The sequence below is a fragment of the Hyaena hyaena genome, unplaced genomic scaffold, assembly GCF_003009895.1.
Source record: "Hyaena hyaena isolate Hyena2069 unplaced genomic scaffold, ASM300989v1 scaffold_356, whole genome shotgun sequence".
NCBI lineage: Eukaryota > Metazoa > Chordata > Mammalia > Carnivora > Hyaenidae > Hyaena > Hyaena hyaena.
The window spans coordinates 509246-524571 of NW_024080985.1; the positions used below are offsets into that span (position 1 = coordinate 509246).

General features: G+C 41.9%; 1 protein-coding gene across 1 annotated transcript; it reads left to right on the forward strand.

Annotated features, from left to right (window-relative positions):
- Positions 1-347: 347 nt before the first annotated feature.
- Positions 348-1766, forward strand: LOC120243712 (putative tripartite motif-containing protein 75). Its single transcript, XM_039249949.1, has one exon. It carries the CDS (start codon positions 411-413, stop codon positions 1764-1766), a length of 1356 nt encoding a protein of 451 aa, XP_039105880.1. The 5' UTR covers positions 348-410.
- The last annotated feature ends 13560 nt before the right edge of the window (positions 1767-15326 follow it).

The window sequence follows — 15326 nt, forward strand, 5'->3', positions numbered from 1 at the left end:
GGATCCTGGGGTTAGAAGAGGGTAATCTGACTAGAATTTGGTAATGGGTAATGGGTAGAACCACCCGAAACACCCCCAGAGTTGTTTTTGTTTGTTTGTTTAAGGAAGTAATATCTTATCTACAGTAATGAATGATTTGAGGAAACAGTTGTTCTCCTAAGAAAGCTGCTTCGCTCGGCTTTCTTTTCTGTTTCCAAAGGCTGGAGAGGAGTTGCCCAGCTGAGGTGCGACTGGCTGCGGGCTCTGGGAAGGGCTCCTCTTGGCAGCTGGAATTGAAAGGCCTGGAGATTCGCAGGACTTCAGGAGCCGCCAGCCCAGCGAGGACTGAGGGTTTACGGTGTATCCACTTCGCATCGTGGAGCCCAAGCTCCTGAAGAGAACCTACTTAGTCCGGTCTCATTCACAGCCCCATGGCAGTGTCCTCAGCCCTGGCAGGACTCCAGGCAGAAGCCAACTGCCCCGTCTGTCTGGATTACCTGAGAGACCCCGTCACCACCGAATGCGGGCACAACTTCTGTCGCTGCTGCATCCAACAGTCCTGGGCTGACCGAAGCGACAGCTTCCCTTGCCCCGTCTGCCGCCACACAAGCCAAAAGAGGCACTTGAGGAGCAAAAAACAGCTGGGAAGGATGGTTGACATCGCCCAGCGCCTCCACATCACCAGGAGCAAGAGGAAGAGGCAGGACGAGAGGCATCTGTGTGAGAAGCACAAGCAGGTCCTGACCCTCTTCTGTGAGGACGACCTCCAGGTGTTGTGTCCCATGTGCGTGCGGCCCCCTGACCACCAGGGCCACTGGGTGAGGCCCGCGGAGGAGGCCGCCTCTCACCACAGGCAGAGGCTCAGCAGTTACATTGAGCCCCTGAAGAAGCAGGTGGCCGATATTCAGAAATTAATAACCGTTCAAAGCAAAAAACCCGTAGAGCTGAGAGAGAAAGTAGAAAACCAAAAGCTGGAATTACTCGCTGAATTTGAGTGCCTGAAGCAATTTCTAGAACGTGATCAAGAAGCAGTTCTTTCGAGGTTAGCTGATGAAGAGAAGGACATTCAGCAGAAACTGAATGCAAACATAACTGCATTTTCAAACTACATTTCCACACTCAAAGGTCTGCTAAGTAAAGTAGTAGAGAACAGCATGCTGTCTGAGGTGGAATTGCTATCACAGATTAAACATTTCTATAAGAAGTCTGAGGATGAGATCAGTCCGTCAATTTTCTCAATCCAGTTGCGAAGAGAAGGCTGTAGTTTTCCTCCCCAGTATTCTGCGTTGCAGAAAATTATTAAAAAATTTGGAGTAGATGTTACCCTAGACCCTGAGACGGCACACCCTAACTTGATTGTCTCTGAGGATAAGAAATATGTGCAATTTGCAAAGAGAAAACAAAATGTTCCTTATTTTCCCAAAAGATTTACAGCTACCATGGTGGCCCTGGGTCTTCCATATTTTAATTCCGGCAGGCATTTCTGGGAGGTCGAAGTGGGAGACAAGTCTGAATGGGCTGTCGGGATTTGCAAAGACTCTCTTCCCACGAAGGCCAGGAGATCTCTGTCAGCCTGGCAGGGATGCTGGAGGCTTCAGCTGCAGGGGGACCGATATAAGGCAGTGGGAGCTGTCGCAGCACTGCTACTGTTAGACGTGAAACCCAGAGGCATTGGCCTTTTCTTGGACTATGAGCTGGGTGAGATCTCATTTTATAACATGACTGAGAAATCTCACATCTATACTTTCACTGACACCTTTACTAGACCTCTTAGGCCCTTTTTCTAAGTAGGACCCGATCCCAAGCCTCTACGAATCTGTGCTGGAATAGATTGTGAATGAAAACTCCAGGGACCATCTTAATAGTGTTTTTGTTCTGTTTGTTTCAAAGAATGGAAGGTAGGGGCGCCTGGGTGGCTCATTTGGTTAAGCGTCTGACTTCAGCTCAGGCCATGATCTCATGGTTCGTGGGTTTGAGCTCTGTGTTGGGCTCTGGGCTGACAGCTCAGAGCCTGGAGCCGGTTTCGGATTCTGTCTCCCTGTCTCTCTCTGCCCCTCCCCCACTTGTGCTCTGTCTCTCTGTCTCTCAAAAATAAATACAGGTTAAAAATAAAGAATGGAAGGTAGGTAGGCTCTTGAATTAACATGCCAATAAAGCAAATCCCCCCGTTTTTTCTTTTTGTTTCACCCAAGAAAGTTTTGTTTCAACAATTCTCTAGAAAACCGTAATGCCTCTCTCTTCAGGAAAGTCAAATGGATTTTCTGCATGTGAGGGGTGGATTAAGTTGGTCAGAAAGTGCAGATGGAGTTTGCAAGGGACTGACCAAAACAACTGGTCAACTTTGCCTCAGCTCTATCAAAGTTGTGTTATTAGAACATTGTGCTATTCTTGTAACGTACAAGTTGTGTACTAGACAGAACAAACCGTAACCCTAGTTTTACTGAAGGGCGCAATTGAAAGAAAGAGGTGGGGTGGACATCAGAGACAGTGGCAGACAAAGTTTTCCCTTACCCCAAAGGGGCCAGTGACTGGCATAACTCTCCACATCTGCCTTTTTAGAAACCTACATAGTTTTCATTTCATCCTAAATTCTCTATTATGCATTGTGGTTTATAGCATGGTGACTTTCAGCATTGTAGAGAATTGGAAAGTCTTATTAATAACAGACATTACAGTTAGAAACCATGTCAGAATATAAGGTGAATCACCAAGTAGTAGAAACTATTCGGGCGTGATGGTATATCTATTTTTATTCAGCATTTTCTTACTAGTATAGCTAACGTTGACCAAGCCTTATGTCCCAGGAGTTACAGTATTTTTCAAAGCAAATACTAAGTGGAAGGCACTAGGCTGTTAAAGAAAGATGCCCACAAGTGTACATGTTTAACCCTGGGACACTGCGCTGACTTCACCAGAAGGACCTAAGTTCTGTTCATTTTCTATGATGTACTTTAGCTATTTTGCATAATGAAGGTGAAATTATAGTTATGTGCATATGCTCCAAAGTTAACTTTCATATCTTTCCCTTGAATAGAACTTTATATCTTAGCCTCTTATTTCCATCTTGATATTGATGTCATTTCCCTTTGTTTTCCTCATTCACCAAAAATCTTTATATTTTGGAAGAAAATAGATTTAGTCGATGTGTGGATCAGTTTTTGGAGACTTGATTTGTTGAACAACTGAAAAAGACATTACTGACTCAGTAAGGGAAATGCGAATATAGTAGAATGTTAGGTGATATCAGGGACCTATTAATTTTGTTAGGTGTGATAAAATTATGATTCAGGAAATGTCTGTATTCTTAAGAGATTACTAGTGAAATATATAAGGGTGCAATTTTGTTTTTATGATTTCCACTGAAGAACTCCATCAAAAGAAGGGGTGGGGGAAGGACACAGGGCAATAAATGAAGCTAAATGTGACAAAATGCTGTTAACTCTGGACTCTTGGTGATGGTGTATGGAAATTTGCTTTATATACTCTTATCAAGGTAAAATGCTTCCACACAGCAAAAGAAACAACAAAACTAAAAGGCAACTGGAATGGGAGAAGATAATTGCAAATGATCTATTGGATAAAGGGTTAGTATCCAAAATCAATGAAGAACTTAAACAACACCCAAAAAAATAATTCAGTGAAGAAGTTATCCAAAGGATACAAAAATGCAGATTCGAAGGGACACATGCACCCCAATGTGTAATAGCAGTGATAATCAACAATAGCCAAAGTATGAAAAGAGACCAAATGTCCTTCAATACACACCATGGAATACTACTCGGTGATCTAAAAGAATGAAATCTTGCCATTTGCAACAACATGAATGGAACTAGAGTGTTTATGCTAAGCAAAATAAGTCAGAAAAAGACAAATACATGATTTCACTCCTATGTGGACTTTGAGAGAAACAACAGATGGACATAGGGGAAAGGAAAGAAAAATAAAAACAAAGGGAGGCAAACCCTAAGAGACTCTTAAATTCAGAGAAGAAACTGAGGGTTGCTGGAGGGGTGTTGGATGGGGGATGGGCTAAATGCGTGAGGGGTATTGAGGACACTTGTGGGATGAGCACTGGGTATTATATGTATGGGATGAATCACTGAGTTCTATTCCTAAAGCCAAATACTATACATTAATTAAATTGAATTCAAATAAATTTTAAAAAATAAGTAAGCAAGGGCATTTCATTTTAACTTTGGGCTCCACGGTAAGGTTTCTGCATGGACTCACTCTGCCATCTGTACCTGAAGTTTGAATGGGTGCATTTATAGTTAAGTGAACATATTTATCCCTCCTATCTTATCTAAGATAGGTTTATGTTGTTGACTTTGGCAAGTTCCAAATTTCTTGAGTTTGAGAAGTTAGCTGCTATTGAACTACCAGTACTAACTATGCATTTCAGTAGAATTGAGTGCAGAGTGGATGTCCTTTGAGCAGTTACCAAGTAGACTCTATTGGCTTTACATATATATGTATTTTACTGTAATAGTATAACAAAAGATGCTTTGCCTTTTTATTGTCTGTTGCCTAGTTACATATGTATATATATATGAATTATGATAAACTTCAAGATTACATTCATTTTACTTTAGTTTTTAATTGGACTTTTTTTTTTAACGACTGTTTTTGGACAAATTCCCTGTTAATACAACATGGTTACTCTAATAAATAATAGACATATAGAGATTATTGGTGTGACGCTCTTCCCTAGACCCTTAACAATATAGGCACACACACATACACACCCCTCCTATTAACAGTGTTAACGTTTTTGTGTATGCCTGTACTGATTTCTTGGCATGCAAAAATCAGTATATGTTCAGTACTTTTTATATGAACTAATCTTTTTAAATATATTTTTTAAAGCTTATTTTGAATTTTTTTTTATGTTTTATTTATTTCTAGGAGAGAGAGAGAGACAGCGTGAGCAGGGGAGGGTCAGAGAGAGAGGGAGTCACAGACTGAAACAGGCTCCAGGCTCCGAGCTGGCAGTCAGCACAGAGCCCAACGCGGGGCTCGAACCCACAAACCAGGAGATCATGACCTAAGCGAAAGTCTGACGCTTAACCGACTAAGCCACCCAGGCGCCCCTTAAAGCTTATTTTGAGAGAGAGCAAGCAAGCAGGGGAGGGGTAGAGAGAGAGGGATGAGAATCCCAAGCAAATTCCGTGCTGTCAGCACAGAGCCCAATGCAGAGCTGGACCTTAACCAACTGAGATTATGACCTGAGCCCCTATTTAGAGTTGGATGCTTAAGTGACTTAACCACAAAGGCACCCCCCCTCCTCACTTTTTTTTCTGGTGCAAAAAGGTGGTTTCATTCAAGCACAGAGACAGGACACAGGACTTGTGGGCAGAAAGAACTATGAACTAACTTTTTAAATAAATTATTCTATATTTATTTATTTTGATTTTTTAACGTTTATTTATTTAAATAACCTACACTCAACATGGTGCTCAAACTCAGCCACAAAATCAAGAATTTGCATGCTCGGGTGCCTGGGTGGCCCAGTTGATTGAGTGTCTGACTTCGGGTTAGGTCATGATCTCCCGGTTCCTGGGTTCAAGTCCCAAGTGGGGCTCTATGCTGACAGCTCAGAGCCTGGAGCCTGCTTCGGATTCTGTGTCTCCCTCTCTGCTCCTTCCCCATTTGCACTCTGTCTCTCTCAAAAATAAACATTTAAAAATTTTTTTTAAAAAGAATTGCATGCTCATCCAACTGAACCAGTCAGGCACTCCTATGTGAACTACTTTGTATTAAGGCCAATGTATCGGGGCAGAAAGACTGGAAGAAAGGAGGCTTGCAGCTACATTAAGGATTTAATGAGAGGCCACTGAGACGCTTGAAGCAGGAAACTGAATATGATCAGATTTTTATCTCATTGGTATATCACTCTGACATTCAGATTATTGGTCTGAGCTGGAGATCTAAATTTAGAAGTCCTCAGTAAATGCCTTGAAGTTGAAGCACTGAGAGTAGATAAGAAAACTTAAGAGAGAAAGAATATAAAGTGAAAGTCACAAAATTCATAGGACTGAATGAGAAGGGGACTATCTAGAAAGATTATTTTTCCTCCCCTACAAGGTTAGAGGGGTCCTGAGATTAAAAGGTAAGGCTAACTACCTTAAAGTTTAGAAGGAAAGGGAATGGAATACAGACCACAAGAGGAATATTTGGTCTTTGACCTAGAGAGGTTAACTCCTTGACTTAAAAAGAAGGTAAAGAGGATGGACGGAATGAGATTTGGGGTCTATTAAGTTCATTCTAGAGGTTTAGGGATTTTCCATCTGACAAGGTCTATTTTTTAATCTATATATATTTACATTTATCTGCATATTCATTAAAATTTTTTCTTGATATAAATTACTATAAAAAACATTTAAAATTTTGTGGGTTCTGGTTTCAAGTCATTTAGAAAGTCATGCCTATGCCAAATTTGTAAAAATGGTTTCCAATGTTCTCTTATGTCTTTATTTATTTTTTAAATTTATTTCTGAGAGAGAGAGAGACAGCCTGAGCAGGGGAAGGTCAGAGAGAGGGAGATACAGAATCCGAAGCAGGCTCCAGGGTCTGAGCTGTCAGCACAGAGCCTGATGCGGGGCACGAACCCACAAACAGATCATGACCGTAGCCAAAGCCGGACACTCAACCGACTGAACCACCCAGGCACTCCTCTTATGTCTTTATATTAAGGTTAATTTTATATGTCAACTTGATTGGACATGGGGTACCCAGTTTAAACATTCCCAGGTGCATATTTGACGGTGTTTCCAGATGAGATTAGCATTTGAATCAGTGGATACAAGTAAACTACTCTTTCCTTTGTGGGTGGGCATCACCTAGTCAGCTGAGGGCTTGAAAAGAATAAAAGGCAGAAGAAGGAGGACTTTACTCCTTTTTTTTTCTGTGCTTGAGCTATTCATCTCATCGACCTAGGATTCAGACTAAATCACACCACAGGCTTTTTTAGGTTTCTGTTTGAAAATGGCAGATCACCAGACTTCTCGGCCACCGTGATCATAAGCTAGTTCCTGAATAATACATACAGCTTCTGTATATATCTATATGTATCTTCTCAGTATATACAATATCCTCTATATGTATATATATCTTCTGTTCCTCTGAAGATCCCTAATACTCCTTATGCTTTTATTAAAACTTTCTCCTTTATTACCTTTTATTTTTTCAAAAAGATTTTAAGTAATCTATACCCAATATGGGACTTGAACTTACAACTCTGAGACCAGGAGTCACATGCTTTACCGACTGAGCTGGCCAGGCACCCCTATATTTTATGTTTTCAAAAATAGAACAATATAATGAATATGTGCTGCTTGAGAAAGTTCAAGTTTTGGGGCGCCTGGGTGGCTTAGTCGGTTGAGCGTCCGACTTTCGCTTAGGTCATGATCTCGCGGTTCGTGGGTTCGAGCCCCGTGTCGGGCTCTGTGCTGACTGCCAGCTCAGAGCCTGGAGCCTGTTTCAGTCTGTGACTCCCTCTCTCTCTGACCCTCCCCTGCTCACGCTGTCTCTCTCTCTCTCTCTCCTAGAAATAAATTAAAAAAAAAAAACATTAAAAAAAAAAGTTCAAGTTTTACAGGAACATATAATTTAGATAGAGTCCACAAAAGCAACCACTGTTCTTATCTAACAGTTTGGTGTGTGTCCTCCACCACTCTTACTTTATAAAAGCTCTACATGCATATACTTTAAAGTCAAAAAGTTCTATACAACTTATAAAAAACCACATTCCCTAACCTCCCAACCCCTCTCTTCTCAGAGGTAACTACTTTCAGCTCTTCAGAGTATCTTATGGTATTTATCCCCATATTTCTTAATAACTCCTCTATTGCTACTTGTTTTTTCAGGTTTAGCCATTGTTCTACCAACCCTCCACCTCTCCATTCCAACCACACACGTGCAGTAGTTTTTCCTTCAAATCTCCCATTTAATTTTATTATCATTTTTATTAACTTAATATTCAGTGTTTAAGTTATGACAGTGAATGCTCTGGTCACTTTTTTCTCGGATCGCTTTTCCTTCTTCATTCAGGTTAATCTTCCGCCCCTTGGGCTTAGTGTTCTATGCACTATTTATTACTACTTGTTTTTGCACATTCACACTGCTGACTCTCCATGACTCTCAAACATTGAGGATGACATGAATTTTTTTGCCCTGAACAAAGGCAAGGATGGTCTTGCATTTACTGAACTGGGGAAGATGGGTGGAGCAGGTTTGGGGTAGGGAAGATCAGGAGTTCAGTCTCAAAAATATTAATTTTAAAATGTTTATTAAATATCCAAGTGACAATCGTGCAATTGGATTAGCAGTTCTGGAGTTCGGGAGAAAGCTAGACCAGCAGTTTAAATTTGGGGAATTATTCGAGCAACGACATTGGAGGAAATCTGAAAGGGAATGTGTGCACACTGATGAGAAGAGGGCCCAGGACTGAACCACTGAGCTCTCCAACCTTGGAAATCCAGGGAGAGAAACTGGGTGCCACCCAGAACGCCCGCTGTAGTGTATCCCTCCTGATTTCAACTAAAACCCTGGACAAAATAGGAAAGCAATGGTCTGAGGACTCCAGAAAGTAAATAATGGCAGACAGACTGGGGAGGGAAGGCACAACTTGCAGAGCAATCCGTAGGGTTTCCCAGAGTCTTCCCTTTATATCTCCCAGCTTTGAGCTGAGTGAGATAATGAATCAAAGATGGCAAAAACTCAAGAGCAATCCATCGTATGAGAGGACCAGAAAAAAGGCCCCTGGGAATGTGAGTTTTCTTTTTCTTTGTTTTCTATCCTAGTTCTACCCAGAGACCAGACCTGACCCCAACTGGGAATCTGTACTCCCAAGCAGTGGGAACCAGGACAAGGGGTCCCAGTTGCAAGGGGTGGTGGAGGGTCCCTGAGAGTTTCTCTCTTGCTCTGTCTGCAGCGCAGGGCCATTTGTTCAGAATGGCACAGTTGCACAGAAAGCAACATTTGCAAGAAAACTCCATCTGTTTGGCCACAGGTCATTGGGAAAGAGAGTCAGGAAGTGGGGAGGAAAGGAGGCGAGAAATGGAGAAGGGAATTCCACCTCTGAATATGTTCAGGTCCACCCTACAGCGGAGCCTGAGGGAACAACCCAGTGAAGTAAAGCAAACACTTTGAGAAATGCAATGTAATATAAACCCCTACGAAGTTGCAGACAACTCCTAAGTGGCTCACACAAGAGGCAGATACAAATCTCTAAAGGCCTCTTAAAAGCTAACACTCAGCAGGACGCCTGGGTGGCTCAGTTGGTTGAACATCCAACTTCATCTCACAATCTTGCAGTTCATGAGTTTGGCTCGAGCCCTGAGACGATGACAATGCTCAGCCTGCTTGGGATTCTCTCTCTCTGCCCTTCTCCCACTTGTGCGTGTCCTCTCTCTCTCTCCAAATAAATAAGTAAACAAATAAATATCAACACTACAAAAGCAAGCAACCCAGTAAAAAATAGATAAATGATTAGAACAGACTTTTTACCGAAGAAAACGAACATGAAAGGGAAGCGCATGGAAAGATGCTCAATGTCCTAGCCATTGGTGAAATGAAAATAACACAGATGCTACTGCACACTTATAGAATAGCTGAAATTTTTTTTTTAATGTTTTTATTTATTTCTGAGAGAGAGAGACACACACAGCATGAGCAGGGGAGGGTCAGAGAGAGGAGGAGATACAGAATCTGAAGCAGGCTCCAGGCTCTGAGCTAGCTGTCGGCACAGAGCCGATGCGGGGCTTGAACCCACGACCCGTGAGATCATGACCAGAGCCGAACTCGGACGCTTAACCGACTGAGCCACCCAGGCGCCCCTAGAATAGCTGAAATTTTAAAAAAGTGACCATGTCAAGCACTGGTAAGTTTGCAGAGAAACTGGAACTTTTATATGTTGCTGACAGGAAATCAAAGTGGTAGGTATTTTGGAAAATAGTTTGACAATTTCTTATAAAGTTCAAGGTATAACCATGTTACTCAGCAATTGTACTCATAGGTGTTTATCCAAATGAAATGAAATCATCACTTAAGTGAAACTCACACAAAAGCTTTAATGGAAATATTTATAACAGATTTATTCATAGGAGCTCAAAACTGGGAGCAACCCAAGTGTCTGAACTGAGAATTGGATAAACTGTGGTATGTTTGTGGAATACTATTCAGCACTCAAAAGGAGTGAATTATCAATATTTGTAACACGGAAGGGTCTCAAATGTATTATGCTAGGGAAAGAAGACAGACCTAACAGACTACATGCCACATGACTGCATTTATATGACCTTCTGGAAAAGAGAAAACTATAGAGCTAGAAAACAGGTCAATCCTTGCCAATGGTTAATAGTGGGGAGAGGGTTTGATTATAAAGGGAATGTAGAAGGAGACTGTTGGGAGAAAAGGTTGCTGGAACTATTTCTCTTTGTTGGAATCATTTCCTGTTGTTGCTGTAACAAATTAATCACACATTTATGGCTTACCACAAATTTATGATCTTCCAGGTCAGAGGCCAATAGTCCTAAAGCCAAGGTGTTGGCAGGGCTGTTTTCCTTTTGGAGGCTTTAGGAAAGAAATGGAGTATTTCCTTCTTGTCTTTTCTGGCTTCTTGAGGCCACAGGCCACCTGCAGTGCTTGACACACGACCCCTTCCTCCACCTTCAAGGCCAGCAGTGTAGCATCTCTGACTTCTACTTCCCTTGCCACATCTTTAGTGGCCCTTCTTCTCCAGTAGAGAAGGTTATAAGGACCCCTGTGATTAAATTACATGGGGCCAACCCAAGAACTTTGAGATAATCTCTCCGTCTTGCATGATATTTGATTACACCTGCAAAGTCCCTTTTGCCATTAACTTAACATATAAAGTTCTTGGAATTAAGACATGAATATCTTGGGGGGGGCATTATCTTGTCTACTCTGGCCCCCCAAATATTTACATCTGTCCCTCATTCAGAACACATTCACCTAGGGGCTCCTGGCTGGCTCAGTCAGTAGAGCAAGTGACTCTTGATGGGGATCCTGAGTTTGAGCCTCACATTGAGCATAGAGCTTAGTTAGAAATTTTTAAAAAGCAAAAAGAAACCAAAAGAAAAAAAAAAAACCTCACCTGCACCTCATCTCAACCTCCTCAGACTTTCAACCTATTACTATGGTGGTATTGGTCAGACAAATTTATTAAAATTTATACATTTATACATTTTTCAAAAGTCATAGAACATCATAGCAACAGTGAATTTTGCTGTATACAAATGTTAAAACTGGGGTGTAGAAAACAGAGAAAGAGCAAAGGAGATGGAGAAGAAATTACCAGTATGGTGACAAGAAACTAAAAGATTGTGGTGACCTGGAAGCGGAAAAGTATATCCAGGAGGGTGTAATGAATTCAGATGCTCTTGAGATCCAGGACGGTTAGGGGTCCTAGGGGTCTAGGACTAACTGAGCAACACATTAGACTCTAGCGACCTCGACTACAGTAGTTTTTGTGGAGCAGTAGGGGTGAAAGCTCGACAGAAATGTGGGTTCAAGAGAGAATCCGAGAAGTGAAGACAAGTTCACAAAGACCAGTGCTCCTCAAGTAGCCAGTCCTTGAACTATTAACAGATAGTTACTGGTCCTCTAGGAGGTAAGGAGCACACACTGGGATTTGAACCAACACACTGCTATGAAAAAGTCATCTAATCTTTATCCTTAGTGACAGTTGATTTACATTCTGGCTCTGGAGCCTTCTCTTCTCATGGACTAGCTGCAGGTACCAGCACCAGACCAGAGACCACACTTCGAGCAGAACTGAAACACTCTAGAAGTGTTTTGCTGCTTTACATTTAAAAAATTGTTAAGAATGTAAGCTGGTGCAATCCCTCTGGAAAACAGTGTGGAGGTTCCTCAAAAAATTAACAATAGAGCTCCCCTATGACCCAGCAATAGCACTGCTGGGAATTTACCCAAGGGATTTAGGAGTGCTGATGCATAGGGGTACATGTATCCCAATGTTCACAGCAGCACTCTCCACAATAGCCAAAATATGGGAAGAACCTAAGTGTCCGTCAACTGACAAATGGATCAAGAAGATGTGGTTTATCTATACGATGGAATACTACACGGCAATGAGAAAGAATGAAATCTGGCCATGTGTAGCAACATGGATGGAACTAGAGGGTGTTATGCTGAGCGAAATAAGTCAGGCAGAGAAGGACAGATACCATATGTTTGCACATATAGGTGGATTAGGAGGAAGTTAATGGAGGACGAAGCAGGAGAAGAAGGGAAAAATAGTTGAGAGGGAGGGAGGCAAACCATGAGAGACTCTTGAATGCTGAGAACAAACTGAGGGCTGAGGGGGGTGGGAGAGAGGGGAAGGGGGGTGATGGGCATCAAGGAGGGCACTTGTTGGGACGAGCACTGGGTGTTATATGTAAGTCAACCTGGCAATAAACTATTTAAGGAAGAAAAAAAATTGTTAGGGGGGCACCTGGGTGGCTCGGTCAGTTGAGCATCTAACTTTGGCTCAGGTCATGATCTTGTAGTTCATGGGTTCGAGCCCTGCATCAGGCTCTCTGTGCTGACAGCTCACAGCTTGGAGCCTGCTTCAGATTCTGTGTCTTTCTGACCCTCCCCTGCTCACACTCTGTCTCTCTCAAAAAAAAAAAAAAAAAAAAATTAAAAATTAATCATTTCCGGGGCGCCTGGGTGGCTTAGTCGGTTAAGCGTCCGACTTTCACTTAGGTCATGATCTCGCGGTTTGTGGGTTCGAGCCCCGCGTCGGGCTCTGTGCTGACTGCCAGCTCAGAGCCTGGAGCCTATTTCAGAGTCTGTATCTCCCTCTCTCTCTGACCCTCCCCTGCTCACGCTGTCTCTCTCTCTCCTAGAAATAAATAAAAATATTAAAAAAAATTAATAATTTCCTCTCCTGTTCTTCCATCATTGTGAATTTATGCTTTAACAAATTCTTTGTTTTTCATAAAGAAATTTTTAATGTTTACTTTTGAGAGAGAGAGAGAGAGAGACAGAGAGAGAGAAACAGCGTGAGTGAGGGAAGGTCAGAGAGAGAGGGAGACACGAGTTGGCCATCACTCTAAGCATGCACGGAGTCTGCCTGGGATTCTCTGTCTCCCTCTCTGCCCCTCTCCCACTCATGCTCATCTCTCTCTCAAAATAAATATATTTTAGAAAAGAAAACTAAAATATCAAGTTTTAAGATTCAAAATGTAGAAAGGGATATACAATGAAGTCTTGCTCCCACCTGCCTCCTAGCCATCCAGTTTTCCCCACCACAGGTTGGGAGAGGTGAACTGTGAGTTCCAACTGTAAATCACTGGTCTTACAGGCAACTAGTCCCTACCCTTAGGGGGTTTCCAAAAGCCACTTCAATAATATAAACCCAGGTGCGGTTGAAAGGGGCTTGTTCTGAACTACAAGACACTCCTTTCACGTTTATGGCCCTAGTGCTATTCAGGAATCTGCTGGAAGACTAACTATTGTAACAAAAGGTATTCCTAGTGCTCTTAGGAAATTCCAATGATTAAAGGAGCTCTATGCCAAATATATATTTCTTATAAATCACAAATCACACTCTGTGACATGAATTGTAAATATTTTTTACCCATTTTTGAATTTGTCTTCTAACTTTTGGCTTGTACATCTCCTAACACTTTTTGCCAAGGGAAATTTAAATTTTTATGCAGTTAAATATATCAGGGTTTTCATTGAAGGCTTTAATACTAATCTTACAAAAAGTTCCCTTACTCTGAAATGATTTTAAAAACCTCTCCCATTGTTGATAGTACTTTGTTTTTTTTAATTTTAATTTTTTTAAATGTTTTATCTATTTCTGAGAGATAGAGACAGACAGCGTGAGCAGGGGAGGGTCAGAGAGACAGGGAGACACAGAATCCGAAGCAGGCTCCAGGCTCTGAGCTAGCTGTTAGCACAGAGTCTGATGTGGGGCTTGAACCCACGAACTGTGAGATCATGACCTGAGCCAAAGTAGGTCGCTTAACTTACTGAGCCACCCAGGCGCCCCAGTACTTTTACAGTTTCATTTTAAACCATGAAATCTTTGAATCAGCAAGAATTTATTAGATATGAATTCCAAGGTAGGATATCTGTTAACCTAAATAAAGAGGCAAACTGTAGCAAGCTCAAATTACCAGAAATTGAGTTTATTTGGGAACAGCAAAAGAATTGTACTCCAGGGCATGCATGCTCTAGCAATCTACAGGTGAGGATTGGGGTTTGTTGAGGAATTGGGGTGGCTTGTATTTATGGGGCAAGGAGTACAGAGCAGACGGAAGGTGGGTGGTGGTGTCTAATCCAGCCAGAGTTCAAACAAGAAATTCATTGGCTTGCAGATGGGGAGAGCTTCTTGGTGGATGTTCACTGGACAGGAGGTACGGCTCAGTCTTCTGCACCTCAGGCATTTATGGGAAATCAGTCTCCATCCTTAAATTCCATGCTTCTGAAGGTGCATGTGTGAGGGTCTCCATTTCATGCCCTCCAGTTCCAGTTCAGATGGAAATCTTTCACAAACCTTTTTTTTCCCCCTTGATGGTTGACCTAGTTGTCCTGATGGCATTTACTGAATGAGCTAACCTTTTGGTGATTTGAATTGTCACCTTTTATATCCTAAATGCTTTGTTTATATCCATATACACTTTGGTCTGTTTCTACATTTCCTTTTTTCTTACATTGATCTGATTGCGGGCAGTATCTCACTGTTAAAATCATTACCGTTATAACATGGCTGATATCGGGGCGCCTGGGTGGCTTAGTCGGTTAAGCGTCAGACTTTCGCTTCGGTCATGATCTCGCGGTTCGTGGGTTCGAGCCCCGCGTCGGGCTCTGTGCTGACTGCCAGCTCCGAGCCTGGAGCCTGTTTCAGTCTGTGACTCCCTCTCTCTCTGACCCTCCCCTGCTCACGCTGTCTGTCTGTCTGTCTATCTCTCTCCTAGAAATAAATAAAAATATTAAAAAAAAAAAAAAACATGGCTGATATCTTAGCACTAGTCCTCATAGGGAGAACGGCCGTGTTTATGATGTCAAGTCTCTATCTGAGGACAGGTCATGCTTTTTCATGTCTTATTTTTCAGTAGTGTTTTTCACTTTTCTTCAAAATATCTGGGTATTTAGTCTTTTTTGTTATTATAAATGGAGGTCTTTTTTGAACTATATCTTCTAGCTGGTAGTTGCTTGTATAAAGCAATAGATTTTTACATATTAACTTTGTATCCAGTCACCTTACCGAATCTGAATTCTCTCATTCCTGTTTTTTGTTTGTTTGTTTTTGTAATAGTTTCCCCAGTAGGTTCTTTGAGTTTTCTTCATCTTCAATCATGTTATCT

What these genes read in the sequence shown, in the direction of transcription:
- LOC120243712 (XM_039249949.1), top strand. Translation starts at nt 411, where the DNA reads ATGGCAGTGTCCTCAGCCCTGGCAGGACTCCAGGCAGAAGCCAACTGC.